The sequence below is a fragment of the Sinohyriopsis cumingii genome, chromosome 18, assembly GCF_028554795.1.
Source record: "Sinohyriopsis cumingii isolate HCF-2022 chromosome 18, ASM2855479v2, whole genome shotgun sequence".
In the NCBI taxonomy this organism is placed as follows: domain Eukaryota; kingdom Metazoa; phylum Mollusca; class Bivalvia; order Unionida; family Unionidae; genus Sinohyriopsis; species Sinohyriopsis cumingii.
Window position 1 is genome coordinate 98,794,200 of NC_142978.1, and position 24,600 is coordinate 98,818,799.

General features: G+C 35.4%; 1 protein-coding gene across 2 annotated transcripts in view; it reads right to left on the reverse strand.

The window, feature by feature from the left end:
- The window catches only part of LOC149777571 (transcription elongation factor SPT6-like), a 115,518-nt gene continuing 90,918 nt past the window's right edge, over positions 1-24,600 (reverse strand). For both annotated transcript variants that reach the window (XM_089942191.1, XM_089942192.1), the window contains exons 34-37: positions 24,031-24,221; positions 15,334-15,426; positions 12,405-12,637; positions 1-6,041 (exon numbers count right to left, since the gene is read on the reverse strand). In XM_089942191.1, coding sequence (XP_089798317.1) covers positions 5,691-6,041; positions 12,405-12,637; positions 15,334-15,426; positions 24,031-24,221 — 868 coding nt within the window. In that variant the 3' untranslated portion in view covers positions 1-5,690. The remainder of the gene's footprint in view (positions 6,042-12,404; positions 12,638-15,333; positions 15,427-24,030; positions 24,222-24,600) is intronic.

Here is a 24,600-nt window from a genome sequence, read left to right on the forward strand (position 1 = left end):
TTTGAAATGGTCCAAGGGTTTATTTTTCATGATGATGAAGTACCCCGATTCATGATCTTGTCATTCACATACAATCAATGAGACTTAAATTTACAAAGATTTGTAAGAAAAGGGACTGGCATACATAAAATTGGGTCTTTGATAACTTTCAATACTGATCAAGCAAACAGCTACTACAAATGCTGGTGTTGTACTATGGAATCATTTTAACAAAATAGTGCATAACAAAAACTACAGATGCCACTAAATGGTTGACTTCCCTTGACTAAGTGCCACCAACAGCTGGTGACCATTCCTGTTCATAGTCTAGGTATCAAAGTATTAATCACAATGTGATTATTGATTGGTTCCTACTGGAAGAGATATTCAAGCTGTCAATGACAAAACCAAGCTGGCCAAACTCTAGCAACAATTCTTTACTAGGCAACAACTCTGAATAATTACTCAGCAGCTTCTTGTAAATCAGGATGATAAGCATCGAAAATAGAGCTATTTATTTACCTACCATCCAGGCAGCATGTACCTCCTCCACTAAAATTTAAAAACAAAATGCATCAAGGTTATAACAAATGCACAAAACTAAGTCATTTTCATTTATAATTTCTAACCCGTATATCACCAGGTTGTTTCTAAGAAAACAAAACCACAACAGCCTGCTCATGGTCTTTTTCTGCTTCCTGGAAAAGACCATTTTCAGTAAAGGTGTGAAAATCCTTGTACTGCACATAAAAAAAGGTATTAAAAGAACCAAAATGTCTGCATCCAATATTGCAATGAAAAAGGGCAAGTATTAAAAGAATATGATTTCCAAATTTACTAAATTATTCTAAGCATATAAAAAACAATGAACTACATCACTCCTGTTGCATTAAAAAATAGCAGACTTTAATATACAAATATGGTGGTAAGCTACATCAAGAATCTTAGGTTTGCACTAAATGTATAAGGAGATAACAGCGGTAGGGGCCCCCCATGAAGTTAGAAATTATAAAATGATGATTAAGTTTTGTTCATTATTTATATCCTTGATGCCTTTCATTTTTAAAATAGGTAGATGGGTGCCAGCTGCTAAGAGAGTGGGCGAATATGGTGACTGATGCATAACAAAATACCCTACCCTGTAATTTGTTCATCAAGGCCATAGACATAAGAAAACAAGTTTGAAGCAGATGGGCATTCAGGGGCCTTAACTTTGTAAACGATCACATGGAATGATGAAATCTAACTCAGTCATATCTTGTCATTATAAGGGTGTGTATTAACTTCGATGGAAAAGCAATATTCCTTAGTAAAATTTGACTGCACAAAGCAAAGATAGGTGGCTGGTCAACCATAGTTCATAACTCTTCTAGGTGATAGTGTAAACATCTGAAATTAAACACATTCAAGGTCTTGTCAATATAAAGATGCATGCCAAATCTGAATGAAATACAATAATGCTTACTGAAATTATGCTGCAAAAACCATAGATGGGCAGAAAAGGTATTACGAGACACACACATTTCAGTGAGGGGTCAGAATACGTGGGTGTTGAACATATAAGTGGATGTAGTCTTCACGATTCCTTACAGCACAGAGAAGTAGAAAAAAACACATGAATGATGTACAATAAAAAAAATCTTTTTTCTCTTTTTGGAAACTCTCAAAGTCATCTGAAATTCAATCACATTCCAACTGTTGATAAGGGCAAAAGTCCACCTAGTGGGTATTTATTAAAATAAATGCACATGACTTCTACATATTAGAAGAGTACACAAATGGCACAATATGCACCTACCCCTGTAGTTAATAGTTATCAATGTAAGCACTAGTAGGGAATAGTTGACTCTAGTAAAGTTGTGCAGTCTTAACTAAACTTTATGTGAAGAATCATTTTTTTCTTATTAGATTTATCATGACCAAGGTCCTGGGACCTTTATACCCCTGAATCAACATGCTTCATTATTTTACCTATTGTGCAAGCCATTCATATTGTTTTGCTCAAGGAACTTACTCAAAACCAAAGTTATATTGCAAAACCCTTTGTTGTTAGACCCTCAATGAACCCAACATTTTACCTTCAGATCTAAAAACAATAGACTTCTTCCATACATTAAGTACAAGCCATCTATAAACTTGGTCAAGTCTAGAATTAAACTTGTAATGCAAACACTATTTTGTCTTTAAATCACAGCAACCTCAATCTTTGACCTTTTAAAATGAATAAGCTTCTGTCTTACCAAATGTGCAATTCACATACTTTGGTGAAAGTACAGAGTCAATAATTGAAACTCCAAGCTGAAACCATTTTTTGTTCTTCTTTTAGTCAGTGACCATGACTTTCTGACCCCAAAATTGACAGGCTTCTTATGTTCAAGCCAACAGAAAAGTTTGATCTAGGTTTGTGATGTAGAACTAATTGTACAGTGACCTAGATATTAGATCCAGAAATCAATGTTGTTCTTTCTTACCCCAAGTGCAAGCCATCCATAAAGTTTTGTAAATGTTGGAGAACTCTTCTTCATTTAGTGAAGGTGACCTTTAGTTTTTAATCTTTCTACCTCAAAATAGAAAAGAGTTCTTCCTTGTCCCCAAAGCAAGCCGTGCACAAAGTTTGGAAACTGTAGATCATGTAAAACTTGAGTTCTAGTGCAGAAATGAAATAGGGCTATTCCAATTAAACATACATGGTACCCAGGGAAGGCACTTTTTTTTATAAATATATGCCAGGGTACTCAGAGTACCCAAAGAGTTTATATGAAAACAATGCAAAATTCTAAATGCATCTATGGGTGACTATTCTGTTTTACAAATGCCTTCCCTGGGTCTCATGTATATTTTGCTGGACAACCCTGAGTGACAGATGATATCATAGCATTTTAGTATGCTCTGCCCTATGCTGCACATACACAAAATTAGCGCAAAAGATGAGCACCAAATTATTGTTTCCTTAACTTGTATTTTTAGAAAAATCTTTTCTTGCTGTTACTTCAAAATGCTTCTATAAACTTTCCATATTCCCTGAACTACACATTAAACAAGTATACAATCTACATTTGCTTATAAGATTAATCCAACTGCAAACCTCACTGACCCTGATCTAATGCTGCATAATGCTTTGACAGATCTTGTTCTATACAGTCCGTTTGGAGTAATCAGTAGAACAAACATAGATGCTTATCTTCCAGTGCATTATATGATGGCAGATCAAGGTCAATGGTGTGTGCAGTTGTACCCAACTTACAAGCAAGTATATATGTATATATGGTGGATGGAAAAAGTAAACCTTTAACTTAAGGTGGAACGATATTCATGAAGAAACATGTTTATGTCAAGTTTTATGAAATAATCAGGCAAAAATATAATACTTTTATTCTAATTTAAGTGACAGAAAACAATTACACTTTAATGAACCGACTGTTAACAGCTGGTAAATATGATTGTGAGGTGTACAAGGCATTTTATGACATGTCATAAAACAGTTTTATGTAAACATGGCTTTCAGACAAACAAAAATCTGTTGCTATGGAATGAGATTGAGGCAGTCTGTAAATTTGTTTAATAAAACATAATTCATTTAATCAAAAGTAACTTGCTCATCTGGTCAAGTGTACTTGTTGAAATATTCAGACCTGTGTCTTGGTACCCCCTTATTTACAGGATATGCTCATATTAATTTGAGTGCTGATTCCAGTTATTGATTTTCTGCATTAACAGTTGCAGCAGTTTTACAGTGTTCTAAGAACTTTCATTTTGTTTTTTGAAAACTGAAATCATTCAAAACATCTTAGCACAGGAATTAAAGAATCTAGGTGTCAAAATGTAAATTTTGTATAAATTCAACAGAATCTTGTGAAAAATCCCATCACATTACCATGATACCTATAGAGGCAAAGCTAATTCAGTTACCCACCATTTTCTTTTTCCCTTTAATACACTTGATAGGCTCAAAGCTTCAACATAATTTTCTTCAATATGAACAATGTCTGGATGTAAACAATCTGAGCTGTAAGAAGATATTAGGCTATCCTCACCCCAAAAATGACCAGACATGAATGATCTGATTGGTCATCTTTCCATCAATCAGATAACAAGATTCTGATGTAAAAAAAAATGTTTTTTATTTAATACAATGGGGCTAACAATTTTACATTGTCGTAAGTATATTAACATGTGCACATGTTCATAATGTTAAATGCTGCATTTTTTAAATAACACCCAAAACGTTACATTTTCCAAATGTATGATTCATATATACAAGAAGATGAATGTAATCATTTTAACACAAGTCACTCAAATGGACAGATGCTCTACTGTCCAAAAAGAATTTCTAGGTGTGTTGAAACCATCTCTGATTTTCTCCAGTGACAAGATTTTTAACATATGCCACTGTTGTTGCAACATTTGATGTCAAATCAGCAGCAATTTCATTTGGTACAAACTAGACACCACTGGAAGACTTTGGGAAAAACCATGTTCATATGACCCATTAATCAGAAAATGAGTGGCAAGATTTTCCTACTGTGACAACCCTATTTGAGGTCTAAAGAAATCCTGCAGTGAAAACCCCTATGCTGATTTGACCATCAATTCAGGTGCAGTTGCAACAACACAGTTCTGAAGATGTCCATGCAGAAACATTTTCATTTAGGACTAACTAGACATCACAAGTCGCCTGTTGAAAACCTGATGTTGATATGTCTTTCCATTCAGGCAGATTAATGATAAGATTTTCAAGATGGCTGCTATGGCTGCCATATTAGATGTCTGTGGATTACCCTTTTCAGTGAGGGCCAACTAGACCTAGGAATCAATGTGCATGTAAAGTTTCATGGTGATCTTCCAAGTAGTATAGGAAATGTAACAGACAGACAGGCATTGGAAGATGGATATCAAATGACATATGATGGACAACAGGCAATTATATAAGTAGAGCTAAAATTGAAACCTGAGAAAAGTTCAGTAGAATTAGTTTGTATGACTTTGATGACTTCAACATGATCTATGGACATAAATGCCAATAGGGCAATCATGATATGACATGCATCAACAATAACAGTTAACTGACACATCATACATAAATAATTTGCCAATGATTTTGCAGGCAAAAGAACAGATGAGAAAATTAACAAATTAAAAATGTATCCATTATCTATGAAATACATGATTTTTCATGGTTTAACTCTACAGGACTGCCTGATTTTCAACAGACTTTTTTTCTCAACTAAAAATACTTTTATCAATGCAAAAATACAAACTGATGACAAGTTCATTTCTTTTCAAATGTATTAATTATTCAGTTCTTCTGTTTCAGTATATCAACTGTATCGCTAGTTGTTCATATCTTCCACAATACCTATTTTAAGTTCTCTTCACATGCAGTATTGTTCTGTTTTCAAATATTTGGAACACAGAAAGATACATTATGTATAAAAATGATACATATACCAGTTATTTATGTATCAATGAGTAATGGTACTGACTCCATTCTATCTTCTGCTTTCTTCTTTATTTTAAAGAAAAAGTTACAAAATAGAAACATGTACATGATTCCTGGTCTAATGACTGCATCTGAAGCAAAATTCAAACACAATTACTCGTTCCTTCTAAAATGTCATTAGTTATAACCTTGTAATAAACAGTACTTGCTAAATTCTGCACCATCTTTTATAATGACATATCCCTGACAAAATGTGTTCAGTTTTATTTTTTCATCTTTCATCAATCAATGGGGTTCCATCGCCTGTTGGAGAGCCATCATCCCGTGGGCTTGGTGAGGGTCTCACAGCTGGGCTCTCTCTACGTCGTGGAGTCATGGGCTTTGATTTTCTTGACTTTGCCCATGCTTCTGCAGCCTTAGCCCAGTCTGTACCTGCAGAACTGGTACCTGGTCTTGCACCTGGGTGGGAAGGAGTTCTTGGCGTTGCCCCAGGCCAAGCATTACGTGGTGTAGGTTGGTACAAAGGTGTGGCCATTGGCTGCACAGGTGTTGCCATATTCCCACCACCACCCTGATAAGATGGGGTCATCATGGGTGTCATCAATGGTGTGGTACCCACACCCTGTAATATAAACAAAGAATATGTCAGGTGTTATTCATTTATCTTAAGAATCGTAATACCTATAGGAGTTATCAATGGGTATTACCTGCACCCTGCAACAACAAAAAATAAAAAAACAAGTGGACAGCTGCATAAGTTTACTGGCAAATCATCAAAGCTAATGTCTTCACCCGTGATGAATGATGAGTAGTTGTGAAAAAATGTTTCTTTTATATTGAAAAAATTGATGCCAAAGAAAACCTTGTAATAACTATGTCACATAGAGAATGGAAGATTATTTAAGAATTTAAAGCAAGAAAACTGCCAATGGCAGTTTAACTATACTGCAAACCATGAATAATGCATGCTCATTTTTATCCATGGTATACCAATTTTTGTATATTTTTGGTTTGCTGAACAAAAGATTAAATATTAAAGAAAAACTTTGTCAATGTACAAGTAATAGTGGCTGAGAAAATGACCTACCTGTAAATGCTACACTATCATACAGAAACTGATTCCACTGCATAGCACAAATCACTGAACTATGAAATACAGGTCACAGTGACCTAGTTTTCACTGATAACTGTATTACTTGTGATGCAATTACCCAAGACAATCTGTGCATTTTTTGCCATAATATGTATTCTTCATATTTTAATAAAACAAGTTTTCAACATGAATCAGATTTTGAAAGCAAATGTTACAATAGTAATCGGGGACCTGGGTGGCTGAATGATCTAAGGCAAGATTTTTCTTGGTTCTACCGGATATACCGTCTGGCATGCATAGCATATCATGTGCGGAAAAATTGGCATTAAACCTAAAACAACAACAACAATAATCAATTAATAGAAGTCAAGATATTGTCAATAAAGTTAAAAAGGAGGTACTGTATATCTCTTAGTTCACAAGAGTTTTTAAATATAAATTCCACAAGTATTTTTTAGTTTCCTTCACAAGTATACTGTCTGGTGATCAAAGATGACATTCACTGTGATTATTAAATTTTGCAATTAACAGGATCTCAGTCATTTTTATGGTCTATATTTCCTCTGTGTGATGGTGTCTGCATATGTTTGGTGTTATCGTTTATTCCCCCATATACTACCTCAAAATCTACTTTACATGAAACACACATTGTAAATTCAGAATCTCTGCTAATAGCCTGCACCAACTTAAAGTCTGATTTCCAAGCAGTCTTGAACTTGTAATATCTGATAGCCCAAGTTTAGCAATGGTAGAGAAAGCATACAAAAGAGCATGTTCACATGAAGGACCTAAAGCATATGAGGTCCCCATAAAAATATCCCTCTTCAAACAGCTTACACAAGAGACCCTTGAACACTCATCTGGGTGAAAAGATTTTTCAGGAATTCAAGAGAAAAGACCATTTCTTCCTCTTAACTGTTGAGTACTGGACCTATGGTATTCTTCAGCAATAACAAGATTTTGAAATCAGCAGGAGTAGTGACAACAAGATTTTAAGATAGTCTGCATGGCAGCAATACTGGATGTATGACTGGCATCATTTTAATTTAGGACTTTGTGAAAATCCCCACCATAATGATCACCCATTCAAGATGTAGTGACAAGATTTTTAAGTAAGTAATCGTGGCAGCCACACTGAAATAACTGCTGAGACCATTTTCATTCAGCAACAACTATGTATCAAAGAAGGTCTATTGGTGAAAACTCCATGTTGATATATTGGGAGTGGAGTAGAGAACACATATTTTCAAGATATGACTTTCTGTTCAGGAGGAGTTGCATTGAGAAGATTTTCAAGATGGTTGCCATGGGAGCCATATTAGAAAAAAGGGCATCATAAGAACCTTTCCAATGAAAATCCTAACAATAATATGATTTTTCTGTTCAAGTACAAATGGCTACAGTGGCAGCCATATTGGATATCGGATAGGTACCCTTTTTATTTAGTACCAACTAGACATCATAAAGTCTTTAAGTGAAAACACCAAGTTGATGCAACCATCGATTCAGGATGAGCAACGTTAACAAGATTTTAAAAATGGCTGCCATGAGGCAATAATGAACATCAGATTGGCACCTGTTTTGTTTAAGACCAACTAGTCACCATAAGAAGTTTTTTGTGCAAACATCTTGTGGATATGACTGTTCATTCAGGAGGATAAGATAAGATTTTCAAACGTATGCTGTAGCATCCATATTTGATATTTAAGCAGCAGCATTTTCATTAGGATCAACTAGAAGATGGGATGAATGTCTGTGTGTAAAGTTTCATGGTAATATTGTAAATTGCAATCACAAACTTGTACTAACAGACAGATATCTGATGACAGACAACAGACCATCTCATACGAACAGCAGAGCTAAAAACACAATAATCAAACAAGACCAAAAAATCAAAATACTTATGCAAGTGGTGATACCAAAATAATTCTGGCTGGTCTCTCCAATTTTGAACAAAGTCTGAATCACAAGCTATAATAGACTTACAAGCTTTGAACTTGCTCTAACACCCACCACTTATGTAATTACATCATTACATGTAAATGTATCTGTACATTTTTTATTTCAATGAAATGAAATGAGAAAAAAACATCTGACAAATGTTCTCCAACAATATTTTTATATTTACTGCAGTTGTGGTTATATTTTGTTTATTTTTAATTCAATACTGCCTTCTAAATTGTGTGTGTTTTCTATTTTGTGAAGAAAACTATTTAATTATACAAGATGTGACAGAATTGTTCTCTCCATTTAATGTTACTGAAAGTTTAAATTCCATCCTTGGTAAATGCATTCCATATAAATTCAAATGAAAGGAAACAATGAATGGAAGTGATAAATGCAAAAGCAACACATTTCGTAGACAATAAATGAGAAATGACAAGATGATAAGCGTAAATGCAAATGTGAATGAAATGAAACTAAAATGCAAAATAAACACAAATGTAAAATAAATGCAAACATGTGATTTGGTAAATTACCCGTTTCACAATCTGTAATTGAAACAAGATTCATAAATGGAGCTTTTAACATCTTTCATATACAATTTTTTTTCTTCAAGATTATAAAGCATCTTATTAGATTAACAAATTCTCATTTAATTTGGCAATAAAACTTTTGTAGTAATTTAAAGATCAGGAGAAATTGGTGAAATGGTAAAAATTCATGACCCATGATATGCTGATGTTGCATCTCAATTAAAGTTATAACGAAGAATGTTATAGGGAGGTTCTGCTGTACCAAGTTATGTAACTCCATAAACATTAGTGTCAAAAGGAAATGAACCACAAAGGCTAACTAAAACCAGTGCAGGGTTAATAAGATTATTTTAATCCACTTATCCAGATTTGATGAAATATATGCAATTTAATCCAGAGAAAGAACAAAACAAAAAACATGACAAACTATTGCAAAGGTCTTAATTTGTCAAAAGCACAGTTTGATATAAATGTTGCAACTGTAGTCAGATATATTTTGGAAGCTGGATTTAAAAAAATATCCACATACATTTCTGTCACCTAGACCAGCACTAAACCAGCAGCTGATAGCTATGTCTGGAATATTGTTTGCAAGAAATGCAAAATATCTTTCCTCTGAAGTCACTGAAATTAAGCCATGGAAAATCATCAGCCTAATGTGGCTTAAAATTTCTGTTTCTTAGTTTTGTCATATATAAACATTTTTGCTGCCCGAGTCGGGATGATGTCTGTTTAAAGAAACAGTTACATCTGACTTAGTGGCATCATTATATTTTGTATCTCCACATTCAAGCGAATTTCCCTTCCCTTAATCCTTATTAATAACATTCTTGCAATAAAGTATTTTACAAACTTATTTTATATACATAGCAAAGATCCCCTTGCTTGACAACATCTTCTAAAGGGATCATAACTTATTTTTTGTTGTTTAAAGATAAACACAGATGCGTGTGTGATTTGGATTTTTAATGTAGCTTTAAAATATCGCTATGACGTCTGCAGTTTAGTGTGATGTCTAGCACTGGGGCATCATGCTGCAGATATGTAGCGTCATGTCCCACCCAGTCATATTATCCTGACAACAGGCTGACCAGTCCTAACATTAATCTCTTAATGCTGAGTGCCAAGCAAGGCAGCTGCCAGTACAATTTTTATAAGTCTTTGGCATGACTCAGCTGGGTTTTGAACCCATGACCTCTCACACCCGAGGCAGATGCTCTAACCACTTTGGCCACTGGAGTGAACTGAACAATGGATGGTTGCAATATACAACAAATACAGTTCTCTCTAAATCAGCCATTATGTTTTCATTCAAAGCTGTTACACAAATACTGAGTTCGTACTTAATTTAGGCAAGGTGGGTGTTTTTCTTGTAAATTTAAACTCGACACCTTGGCTAATGTATAAAATAAAACAAAATGGCATTCATTCTGTGTCAAAATAATCTATGATGGCTACATGTAGGAAAGAAATGTCCATGCTAAACTTAAGTCAGTTATTTTGTGTATTTTTACACTTAAGTTGTCTACCCAAACCATCATGCTTGTAGAAACAAACCATTATCAGCATTAAACTGAATGAGTTAAATTCTTTTGCCTGTCACAGAAGGTATAAACCATCAGCTGGGCAATGCTAGGGTTAATACAGACCGAAGTAACTTCTCTGATCATTAGCAACAAGTGGTGCTTAGATACAGGTGAAAAAGTGTCAGCATCAAATGTGTTACTGTTGCTATCTCAGAATGTCTTGTACACATCTTGCCATGTCTTCTTTCGAGTGCTTGAAGCAATGTTAATAATGTAGCCTGTTAATAACTTCTATTGAAAGTAATTCCATTTTCTACCATGATTTAACTGTGAAATCAACAGATTTATATGATAGATTATTTTCTTGCTAGCTATAAATCAGACTCCGATGTTTTTGACAAAACTGACAAGCTCTATAAAAAACTGTGCTTGTTCTATAAAAATTTCACTTGTTCTAGACATTGTGCCATGGTGTATGTTCAGTCTTACATGATACACAGAATCCCTGTTGAGAGTAAAACATTACAGTATACAATATATAGTCATTAATATAGGAAATTTACAACAGAATAACAGTATATACAACTCCAGTCTTATCAGTCCTGTAATTTTTATGGGACAGACATTCTATGAAAGATTAGTAAATGGGCTATATTTATGTTGGGTATCTGAAATATATCATGGAGTACCCTAGCTCGGAGAAGTGTTCAATGAATGTTAAGTCTCATCTGTGAACCAAGCTATAATGTATCCATCTGTATCTGACTTTCAATTAGATTCTTGTCTGCAAAATGCATATGCCCCCGCCCCCCCCCCCCCCCCCCCGGCCTATTAGAAAGTCCCCCAACTAGTCAACATTTCAGGACATTGCTATACACTGCCTGAAAATCTAAACAATTCATCCATGCATTCAAACAACATGCAGATCAAACTTGATTTGACTACCTCAAGTCCAGTGTTCATAAATATATCAAAAAGATAAAAGAAACTGCGGTAATGGCAAAACACCTAAAAGGGTAATCTATTTATGCATACGTAAATGCTAGTCAGATTTCATATGTCTGCACTCAGTGGTACTTGAGCAATCTTGTCAACAAGTTTCTCATGACAAATGGATGGAAAGAAGTATAGGTCCAAATCAAGACAACACTGCTGCAAACAGTGAGTAGTGTAGTGCAAGCAGTGGCTGTGGGCTGCAAACAGTGAGTAGTGGACTGCAAGCAGTGGCTGTGGGCTGCAAACAGTAAGTAGTGGACTGCAAGCAGTGGCTGTGGGCTGCAAACAGTGAGTAGTGGACTGCAAGCAGTGGCTGTGGGCTGCAAACAGTGAGTAGTGGACTGCAAGCAGTGGCTGTGGGCTGCAAACAGTGAGTAGTGGACTGCAAGCAGTGGTTATGGGCATACACATTTCTCATCAAATCTTTAGCTTGATACTGATGACAACAAACCGAGGTAAGATACCTACTTCACAATCAGCTGCTTAATGCATGCTTGACATAAATGTAGTATTAGTGCTTTTTGTACTTCTGTCTCCCTTATCTGCAGACACGCTTGATTAGTGCTGTGTACCCCTGCCTCCCATACCTTGAAATGCATGCTAGATAGTGCTATTTATACTTCTGTCTCCCTTATCTGGAAATGCATGCTTGATTAGCGCTCTGTGTACATCTGTTTCCCATACCTGGAAATGCAAGCTTAATTATTTATTTTTATACTTCTGCCTTCCTGACTTGGAAATGCAAGCTTGTTTAGTGATATTTGTATTTCTATCTCCCTTACCTGAAAATGCATGCTTGACAAAAATGTAGTATTAGTGCTATTTGCACATCCATCTCCCTTATCTGGAAATGCATGCTTTATTAGTGCTATTTGTATTTCTGTCTCCCTTACCTGGAAATGCATGCGGCCTGCATATGCTCCAGCATAATTGCTGGAACTGCTGACTTGTGGTGTGTGTGGTGTAAAGCCAGGGCGAGGAGTAAACCCAGGGGTGATGGAGGGGGTGATGCCTGGCGTAATTCCAGGAGTGATTCCTGGTGTAACACCAGCGACCTGGGCAAGTGTGTTGTAGATGTTACTAGGTAGACCAGCTGCTGCCCTTTGTATCGTCGCTGCATCCACACCTGAAAAGAGATTTAATTTGATTCAATAATTTATTTTCTTCAACATGTACATCCTCCAAGAGCACATCTCATAAAGTTTTGTCCTAAGTCATACAAAGAAAATGACAGTATACATAAACAATGAAAAAAGCATATAGGACTGGAAGTTCAGCATTCCATTGGCAAACTGCAGTAGAAAAGGTCAATAACATCCAATCAAATTGATTGATGCTCTCCTTAACAAGAAAGGGTTTATAGGAATTCAAGATAAGACCATTTCTTCTTGTTAATTCCTGAGGGTTAAAACCATCTTTGACATTTCTAATCAATAAGATTTTCAAATCGGTCACTGGCTGCATAGAATTTACAGGAATTCAAGATAAAACCATTTCTTTGTTTTAACTGCTTAAGGTTGATATTTCTGAGCAATAAGATTTTCCGATCTGTCACTATGGCTACAATACTGGATGCAAGCTTGGAACCATTTTCATTTAGGACAAACCAGACACCTTTAGAAGACTGGGTGAAAACCATTCGTGAGAATTAGTGAAAAGACTTTCAATATATTCATTGTGACAGCCATATTTGAGGTCAGTAAGGTACCATTTTCATTCAGGACCAACTGGATATCATAATTAGTCTTCTAGTAAAACTCCATTTGATATGATTTTCCATTTAGGAAATAACAAAATTTTCATGATGGTTACTGTAATGATGGCCATATTGGAATCATACAATTTTCACTTAAAGTCTATTGGTGAAAACCCAATGCTGATATCACTTTCCATCTAGGAGGAATAGCGATAAGATGATATGATGGCAGCTCTTGTGGCCATACTGGATTTAGACATTGTCTTTCTGTTCTGATGGAGTAGCAATAACAAGATTTTCAAGATGGCTGTTGAAATGACTACACTGTAGGTCAGATGGACACCATCTTAATTTAGTACCAACTAGAAATTATAGGAAGTCTTTTAGCAAAACACTATGTTGATATCCATCCAGAAGGAGTAGCAGTAAGATTTTCAAGGTGGCTCCCATGGTGACCATACTGAATGTCAGGTTAGCATCATGTTCAATTAGGACCTGCTAGACATCACACGTCTTTTAGTGAAGCCTCCAAAGTGATATGACCATCCATTCCAGGAGGAGTTGCAATAACAGTATGTGGCAATACTGGATGTCCAAGTGGAACCATTTTATTTAGGACCAACTAGATATCAAAAGAAGTCTTTCTGCAAAAACCACACCTTGATATGACTTTCCATTTTTAATGTGAGTTGCCATTACAAGATTATCAAGATGTTTGCTATGGAGGCCACATTGGATGTCAGATTGTCACTTTTTTATAAAGAGACCAACTGTCCATCATAAGAAGACAACTTAAGAAACCTAATACTATGATGACTTTCCATTTAGAAAGAGTAGCTTTACGATTTTCAAGATGGCGGCTGTGGTGGCCATATTGGATATCAGATTGGTACACTTTTCTTTTTAAGAACAACTAGACACCATAAGACGTCTTTCAGTGAATACCCAATGTTGCTGTCTTTCCATTCAGGAATAATAACAAGTTTAAGGTGGCTGCTGTGGTGAGCATAATGGATGTCTATTTTTTTGTAAATTACATATATTTTTTCACCTGATAGCATTTGTAATTTAATTTTGACAAATAATAATGTTTTACGAAGGAAATGAAGAAATAATATTAAGTTTCATGTTGTTTTCTTTCAATCAACATTGTAAACAGTGTACTGACCACTTCAGGTACAATGGTTTATTCTGGTCAATGGGAACATAGCAGTACCATGTTATATCTGGAATTGCAATATAATGAAAGGCATTATAACAAGGGAAAACTGTGAAGTTCGATTCTTAATGATGTATTGAAGGCACCTATATTTTGGTCCTCTATGCATAACAGTTTGCATCTTAATATAGTATGTACTGAAGGCTTAAATATTTCAGTCCTTTCTTGCAAACTAGTTTGATTCTTAATGTAGTATGAACTGAACGCACCAACATTTTTGTCCTTTCTGCATACAAGTTTGATTCTTAATTTAATATGTATTAATGGCACAAATAATTTGGTTCTCTCCTTATACTAGTTGAAGACTAGACAAATTTAGACAAAAAGAGAAACAAAATATCAGATCAGTTGTACGTTGGTTTCTGGCCTTCTCAGCCGGAAGAAATATAAATGCTGGGAAAGCAAGAGGAACACAGGCTATAATTAAGGTAATCAATGCAGTTTCGAAGTCTGATGATCATCTATTTAATAACCTGTTTTTGAGTATTAGTACCACACTCCTTAGTTTATGTTCCAACTTGTTTTTCTTTGTTCTCCACCAGCTTAAATATACTTTATTGCTCAAAATTTGTATGTACCAATGAAAATTATTACAAGTTTTCAAAATATGGTGTCATTTAAATTAGAAGGTCAGGATATTTGGATTAATGATGATATTCTTCAGATGAAGTCAGTTTTGATAAAATAAAATCATTTTTCTTGTATTCATAACTTATATTTTCAAGGGAACAAAAACACATTCTTAACCCTTTACAGAACTAAAAACGATCCTACATTTACCAAAAATACATAAATACAACATTGTACTCATCACTGAAATTTTGCTTCAAGCTACATACATACTGTAACAGAGAATAACAATGACACATTTTATGCTTTCTTGGGGTTCTGAGACAAATAATGATACCATGTAAGTTGAAACTGGGTGTTGCCATATTTGATGACATCATAGGTGTTCTTGCCGGTGTTCTAGCTGGTGTTCTGGCACTCCCTGGTGTTCCTGTGATACAAAAAAGTATATTTTCTTCAAATATAGAAAAACTTTTTTTTACAGTGTATAGTTATTAGTACTAACTGAATAGTGCAATATATGAACAATGAATCCCATCTATAACTAAACCCCGAACATAGGTTACAGCCTTGAACAATGTACAATAAGTAAATCAATGTCCAATATTTGTTGTTTCGCCTGTAATTTTCTCTTACTACAGTTTCTCTTTCCTTTAACTTTGTTCTATATATATATATATATATATATCTGTTTAGATATTGCAAATGTCATGGTATACAATTTGGGAAATTAATACAATCTCTTCCAGGAAAAAATTAAGGAATGAATGTAGAAAGAAGGCATTTAATGCCAACAAAAGCTCCTGATCAGACTAACACTCTACTGAAAAACAAATAAAATAATTTGTTCTTGGATTCCTATTAACTCTCAAGTACTAAAGCCATCTCTGATATTCATGAGGAACTCCAATATAGCGTAGTAACTGTAAGTGTAGTTCCAAATTCTCTGTCATGGACTTTGACCTTTAAACCTGGTATCATGGCATATGATCAATGAACTTTAAACCTGGTATCATGGCATATGATCAATGAACTTATCTATCTCAGACAATGTAAAATCTGTTTAAAATTTAAAATTGTTTTACATAAGAAGGAATACTAAATAAAGTTACTGAACTGGTATCAGTCAGGTATTCTACAGACAAATTTAAAAGCTAGGTTTGATAAAAAAATCCATTAAAACTTCTTTGCATTATCATGCTCACAAATGAGTATACAGTGTGACCCGCTATACCACGGTAGCTGGAAGCCATAGAACCTGACAGTGTTATGAACTGAACTGTGTTATAAGCAACCATGTACAGTACCAACACATCTGTGGGGTTAGCGGGGTAGGTGGGTGGGTAATAAAGGCGGGTGAAAAAAATGCGTACGTCATTGGCACAATTACCATTTTAAATCAATGTATATTAAGTGAGAAAAACACTTGCAGTGATAACAGAGATTGCATATATATATTACTTTATTCAGAGAACCATGCATTGGTACATACACGTGTATAGTTTATATATACATGTCTAATCAATAGCATGAATAGAGTCTCAACACCGTGTACTCATCCGCGAATCTCATCACATAACATTGAATCCACAAGTATTTCCATTGAAAATATCCGCACACAGATGTAAAATATTCAATAATTTTGCCACAGATCATTATGTGACTGAATTCAATGGAGAAAAAAATAGCAAAAATTATGTAATGTGTGTACATAACGAATGATGAAACAGTACGTCCGAAGGGGTTAATTAACAGTGTCTGCATAAATTTCATACTACTAAATTTTCTCATCTGTGAACTGTAATACATTATTATTGTTTGTGATTTTCAGATGCTTTCTGCTACTGTCCCATTTGCTCTTGGCAAAGTCAATCAACTGAAGAATTCGAACATACCGTATATACTCGCGTATAAGCCGAAAAATTTAGGAAAAAATAAGGTCTGGAAGAATGGGGGTCGGCTTATCTGCGGGTCAAGGTCCAAGTCTGAAATTCTTAACGCTTTTTTCCCTCGATTTTTAGTATTTATTGTTTCTGTCGATCGCCGAAGATGAGATCACATGCCTAATGATGCCACATGGCTCATAAGATTTGTGCTGTCGTGAAGTGAAACAAATATTTTATTTCTAACTTAAGTGGTAGGATAATGAATGAAAAACATGTTTTAACGTATTGACGTCTATTTGACAGATGTCCATCCACCAGAAAATGCAACCATACATGTTATTTGAGCCACGGTGGTGCATGTATTTTCCAAAAGAACCACCATATTAGTAATCTCCAGTCAAGTATTTAACCCTCAGCTAATCAGTAATCACTGAACTCTACGGTATCGTACAAATGCACGTTAGGTTATTTCACTGTAAATATGAAAAGAATCTATGTAAAAAAATAAAAGAATTACAATACTGAAGGTATATACGACAAACATTTTGATCGAGAGTAGAAATACATGTATGACAGTCTTAAAGAAACAATATCTAGAGGCTCCATAGGGGTTTGTTGCGCGCACGCTTAGGAAGGGTAAATAACAGGGCAATATACGAGTCAGCGTGAATAATTGTAAAACAATATAACTTGTGGAATTTCTTTGACAGGTGTTTTAGAAGTAATCGGCAGCCACAGTTTATATACTACTGTTGTTTGGTTATTAGTAAAGCAAAGTGGTTTGTTAGCGGTTGAGTGTTGTACAATAGCTACCATATGCTTAATCTGTGGTAAATGCCTCGGGGATAATATGCAGAGATCTCGCTAGGATTTTAAAACTAGGAGTCCATGACTCCCATTTTGGTAAAAATAGGAATCCCACCATCAAAAGTTGCAGTCCCTTCTTTCCTACAGAATCAACATATACGTACGTGCATCTATTTTTAGAAGGAGAGGTTTTTGTAATGTAATCACTCACTATAATATAGCTTCATTACAAATGGTCCATTGACATGATCGCAATGTTTTTGGTTTGTTTATTTGTCTACGTCCTTGTAGTAATTTTAGGCAATTATTAAATAGTACCGGTATCTTATTTGTCGTTTTTCCCCCCCCGTATTTTCACAAATACGTATCAGGTCAGAAAACAGATTAGACCTTAAAGCGCATCTCGTGAATTCCACAACATAGCATTGTCCCATATGTTTTCTGACCTACATAATTTTCAATTTAAAGTTAAATCTTTAATAAAATAATACCTTGGCTTTGCTTTCAATGATCTGTATATTTTTCTGAAAATAGCTGCACGATGGTTTAGAAAACAGACAATCTAATAAACTGGTACATCCCAGACTTAGCGAAGTCCGCAATTATTTCCCGTTAGGCCTAAGGCTTCACTTAGAGTTTCAAACTAATTTTATGACGAAATAGTGTACACGAGGCAGTTAATAATCACCGATTCTGATCTTAAAACACAAGTTTGTATGTTTTATCTTTAAAGGGTATCATGCAGGAAATTGATAGTTGCTACTTTGCTCGGAAAAGGTTTAATGGTCAATCAGCTATCAAAACATATGCTTGTGAATGGGCAAGATTTTGTTTGTCAACATAATTGATATCAAAACTAGGCCTAGCTACTGATGTATTGATGAATACATTTTGCTACAACACTAGAACTAACCCAGCTAAGGCGAGCTGCATTTTAAAAAAAAGTATGGTCAGTCAGTGTACCTCTTAAATAGCTCTTGTTCGTCCATCAGTGATACTGAATTTTGTCAATCCAAGTCAGGACTTATTCCAAACACTAAGCTAGGCATCACACACTTTCTTACAATTGGCTACTGTCCTATCTGAACTATCAATGCTATCAGCTTTAGCACTCTTCTGAATCTCGTTACAATCTTCATAAGTTTGCCGTTTAACCCCAAAATACTTATCCAAATTACGAATGGCATTTTGTCTAAGTCTCAACATGTCTTGATTCTCATGCACTACTTATTCCGATACATTCGGAAATGAACACAGTAACGAAAGCTGAAGTTGTTTATTTGATGTACTTTTATAAATGACCACATGTACATAATAACGACATCTCTGGGTCTTTCTGACTCTGAATTCAATGACTGTAAATATCAGTACATTTTCGCATCCGTCCGCCAGTCAAACAAAGCCTTTGATCTTGCCGCACAGCTATTGCATCATGTTCTTTTTGATGTACTCTTATAATGGCAACATGTATGTACATCAAGGGGTCTTTCAGTCACTGAATTCTATCATTGTAATTATCAGCATAGCTAATTAATCATCACATTTTCCCACAAAGCAGGTGGCTGAAGCAGGACTGGCAAGTCTTTGAAATTTGCCGCACACCTATAACATGCGTACGGAGGACTCCCGCCTCAGAGATTTTCTGCGTCCCAGATCAAAAATTGGCGTCCAAATACGCGTAATTAAGCATTTCCAAGATCTCTGATAGGTTTGTTTTTTTGCACAGTGCCAATGACTTTACTAATCAGATGTATTGTTTAATGAGATATGGTTGTGGACATGGTTTCTGCTCAAAGTTATAAACTGTCACAATGCTTGAATAATGTCCACGCTGAAACCAATCATATTTTGATCAATTGAATCACACTATCGGATGACCATGTTGACAATGACGACGTATATGATGAAAGCATGCCCGTAACAGAAGCGGAGTTTCGTGAACTGTTTGGCAAATCTGATACAGAGCCTGATTTTGAAGGATTCTAAAAGTGATAGAACTTTTATAATTCATGATTTTAGAATGAGGATTAATTAAATTTCCATTATGACTTAACACCTCAGAATTGTTTTTATTTCAACATATAAATTAGCTTTCTTACTTTCATTTTATTTAATAATGTGATTTGCTGAAATAAACGTATTCAGAACTTACTTTGTGCATCTTGTGATGTACCGGTAGTCTAGAAATTATGGGTCGGCTTATACGCGGGTCATGCACTTTATAACAGTTTTACCACTTCAGTTTGGGGGGGTCGGCTTATACGCGAATGGGCTTATACGCGAGTATATACGGTAGTAGATATCTTGCATCTACATCCATCTTAAAGCACACTCTAAACTTTTGACTGCTTCTGTTGCTGATGGTGGATTCTCCTTAGGTGTAGTGTCCTCGCTGTCATCATCAGAAGCATCACCATCGTCTGCATCACAATTGGTGTTATTGAACGTAATATTCTGAATACTTTCCGCATCCAAAATGTGGTCTGCAACTGGGCAGTCATTATCAAAAAAGTGAACCATTCATCAACACTGTCGCATGACTGCATCATCTATCCAAATGCCCTCTCAGCCTTGAACACATCATTCTCAGAATATCCATCAGATAAACTATCATCATCATCAATGATATTGCCACTTTTATCATGAGTAATAGTAAATCCTGCTCCAAGTCCTTTCTCCTAGCAGTTCTCAATGCAGCTGGGTGTAATGGCATCCCAAGATTTGCCACCGAGGTACATTACTTCTTTCAGATTTAAACTTTGTAGTGTCGCCTGGACTGAGGTTTCATCGCAAACAATCTTTTTCACAAGTTCTCTTCTATAATTCATTTTAAAAACTGATATTATGTCCTGGTCCAGAGACTGAATCCTGCAAGTTGTATTCTTTGGGAGGAAGCTTGCTTTTATTTTCCCATCATTACTAACCAGGCTGTCTGTGGGTGGGTGTGCGGGGCAGTTGTCCAATATAAACAATGCCTTTGGCTCCTTCTTCAGATTTCTGAGGTGGGATCGAACTGCTGGTACAAATTCATTTTGAAACCATTTTTCAAACAAAGCAGTGTCATCCATGCATTTGTTTTGCCATCATATGAAAATGGTAGGGTCTTCACATTCAAATGATGGAAGCACCTAGGAGACCTGAATTTTCCGATACATAGTGGTTCAAGTTTGTGTCTTCCTGTTTTATTGACACAAAACAACAAGTTAATCGCTCCTTTAGTTTCTTAAACACTTCATGTTTATGTTCATCTTTTTTCACAGCTAGGGTGGTGTCAGGCATCATTTTGCAGCACAATCCAGTTTCATCACAATTGTAAATCTGCTCTAGAGAACATCCACCATACTCTATTATTTCCCTCAATTCATCTGAATAGTTCATAGCAGCTTCGGAATCTGAAGAGCGGATTTCTCCAGAAACTGTCACATGGCTAATCCCATGTTGCTTTTTAAAACGGTTTAGCCATCCATTGCTTGATTTGAAGTTGGAATCTTGCCCATGTAAGTCGGAGTGTAATTTTTCAGCTTGTGCCTTTCCGATTGTTCCTGATATAGGTACTCCTTCAGCCCTAGTCTGTACAAACCACTGATGCAGGGCTGCATTAAGCTTGGTGTCTCCTGCTAGTCTTGCTTTTTTCTCTCATCAATCCCTTACTTTCATGCATATCCACAGTCATCTCTCCTAATTTTGCTTCTTCCTTCTTCCATCCTCGAACTGTTGCTTCATTCACACCTAAATCTTTAGCTATTTGTGACTGTCTAACACCAGACATAACCCTATCCAAAGCTTCAATCTTTTCTTTAACAGTAAAAGCTTTACGTTTCCATTTCCCATTTTTTTCATTCAAAATGTCCACTGATTAACACTTTTACACTTATTGGTTTGAAAGACTACAGCAAGAATAATTGTCAATAAACAATGGGTATATATTTGTAGGAAATGGACAAAATTATTCACTAGTCAACTGATTGCATAAAACAACACTGCCAAGCCACGCACACATGTTGATGGCTTTCGTTTCTTTGATGTTTTATATATCGTTGGCCCCTAATTTGAACAAGTTTAGCTCAGTAATTGACTCTGATGATGAGCAATGTACTTAAATTGACTAATAAATTCTGGTGAGAATCTTTTATCAACCGCCGCAATGTTTGTTACTTAGTTGTGTATGCAATTTAGAGAACATATGTCAAATAATATTAGAGCAACGACTGTATACGGAATGCATTCAAGACAAACACAAAGTAGACATGATGGCTTCATTGCTCATGGATCAGTAATAATAAGATTAACACTTATGAGCTGTCATTTTTCAACAATAAACAAATATCAAAGTTCTCAAAAGGCCCAGCCACTGGTCCGGATACTCATATTTCCAGTGTTTATTTTGGCACAAAACTGTAAGATAATGGTTAAATATTAAAATGTAAGAAGCCACGCCATGATTGTCTGATATTCAAATTCATACGCGATTTCCTCCCCAAAATGATGATAAACTTTCTACACGTTATTTTTCGCACTTTTTAAGAAGAAATGTTTTTTGTGTACAAGAATAAAACATGCATATGATATTTCAGGAGCCACATCACAATCATTTTATATTCGAATTTATATGCAATCTCTTCTCCAAAATGATAATAAAACTCTTTATGTATTTTATTTTTCATACTTACAAGAATTTGTTTGTTTATGAGAAAAATAACTGTAATAAGGTACATGAAATTTCTGAAGCCATGCCATGACCGTGTTATATCCGAATTCGTGTTATAACAGAGTGCATTATAGTGGGGTCACACTGTATTTAAAAGTTTGAGTCAAGACATTTGAAATCAATGTTAGAGTGCTATTAACTTGTTTACTGGAATGCAATTAAATGCAAAGTCTGGCAAAATTAATTTTTCAATGTCTATGTCTCCACGTTCATAAGTTCAATGAAGTACACAAATTCAAACAATTATCTTTGACTTGAACTCAAGGTCATTTAGGACTGATCATCAAAACATGGATACACTGGCAGTCAGTTTTTCACTTTTTCAGTTAGAACCATTTACATACTGCATTAAGCGTTTTAGTGAAAACCTTGTGTCAATCTTACTATTCATGCAAGAGGAGTTTTGACAAGCTTTTCAAGATGGCCATTAACGTGCCATATTGGAGGTCAAATAAACCTCATTTTCATTCAAAACCAGTTACATGTTGCTGGAGAATTTCTTTCAGAATAAACCCATGTTGATATAACCATCTCATAGGGATAAATAGCCTTATAAAGATTTTCTGGATGGCTTTCAAAGCATTGATTTTGTAGGCTGGATAGCATCAAATTTTAATTATGAAACGATACATTTAAGACACAAGCAGATTGAAAAGAAACAACAAAGAAAATGTCAGTATGGCTATCCATACAGTAAAAATAGCTTTAACAGAAATTTTGCACATTTTATGAGGTCACATCACACATCATTCTCATATTAAACCAACTATATACAGTGATAACCATTTGAGTGAAAATCCCTTCCTGATATGACTATTGCTTCATGCAGGAAAAATAATGACAAGATTTTCAAAATGACCTACACTGCCATCACATTGGAGATCTGATCATATCAAAAAAAGTCTTTTTGCGAAAACCCCACATTTATATGACTAATATGTTTGGGAGAAGTACCAATGACAAGATTTTCAAGTTGGCTAGCATGGTCACCATTCTGCAAATCAGACCGGCGCATTCAAACTGCAAACCACAAAGATTCTGATCTGCTGAGGCATAATACACCTGCAGACCAGCATCTATATTGTTTCTCTTCTAATTCTAACAAACTGCACACACCCATACCTGCTGGTGCATTATGTGATGGCAGATCTATCTGTGCAGTTTGCAGTTGGACTTGCCTTATAAGCAAATATATATGGTAATTGCTACCATTTTTAATTTGAACTTAACCAACTAGACATTATAAGTGTTTTTGTGAATGCCTCGTGTTGATATGACTATCCATTAAGAAGAAGTAACAAGATTTTCATAGTGGCTATTGTGGCACAAATTTTCATTTAGGACCAACTAGGACATGGGAATGAATGTGTAAAGTCTCACACCAATCCTCTCAGTTGTTTAGGTGTAGAAATGACAACAAATTTCTCTAAAGGATGAATGACTTTTGAAAGGTCACCGAACAACTCTTCTGACCTATGGTCATTAGCAGGGGTCAAAGAGGAGTAATAAATAACCTGTTAGTGTTGACCATTCCAATCAAAATCTGATGGTTAGTGAACTGTTTAAAAAATGTGCCTTCCAATACCACCCACATCTTTATTTCAGAAACCACTTTTAGTTTAAACCAGCTTACCAACAATAGGATCCCGGAAATGCTCCTTGAACCACCTAATCATTGAGTTGAGAGAGTGGAAAATTTTCTGTCGGTAGCGTATCCCTTCAGGCTGTACTGTGACATACTCATGTCGTGGTTTTGTTCGTGGCATGTAGGACAACAGAAACTTGCCTGGGAACTGCTTCGATGAACTCATGTAATAGGGAATCCTGTAAGTAATAACAATCTCAGCTGACAATTTTGGTTTACTGTAAGGTATGATATAATCATTTATAATGTTCTGTATTAAACCATGCATGCAATTTCACCCAAATATTAATTGATTTCTTAATGGTATGAAAATTATAAAGAAACAAAAAAGGTAAATAGCTTTAAAGCAGCACTGGTCATAGCAGTTAACTGACAGTAAGAGCACATCATGTTCAAACAGAAGATTTCATAAAATCATCATATATTACCCAGTGTTCTGTTTATTAGGGGCGAAACAATACACCTGTGCCATGAATTGATACGACTCATGATATACAGCCTGCGATACGATATATATCGATACGCACATGAACTTGATGGTCTTTCCATCTCTGGAAG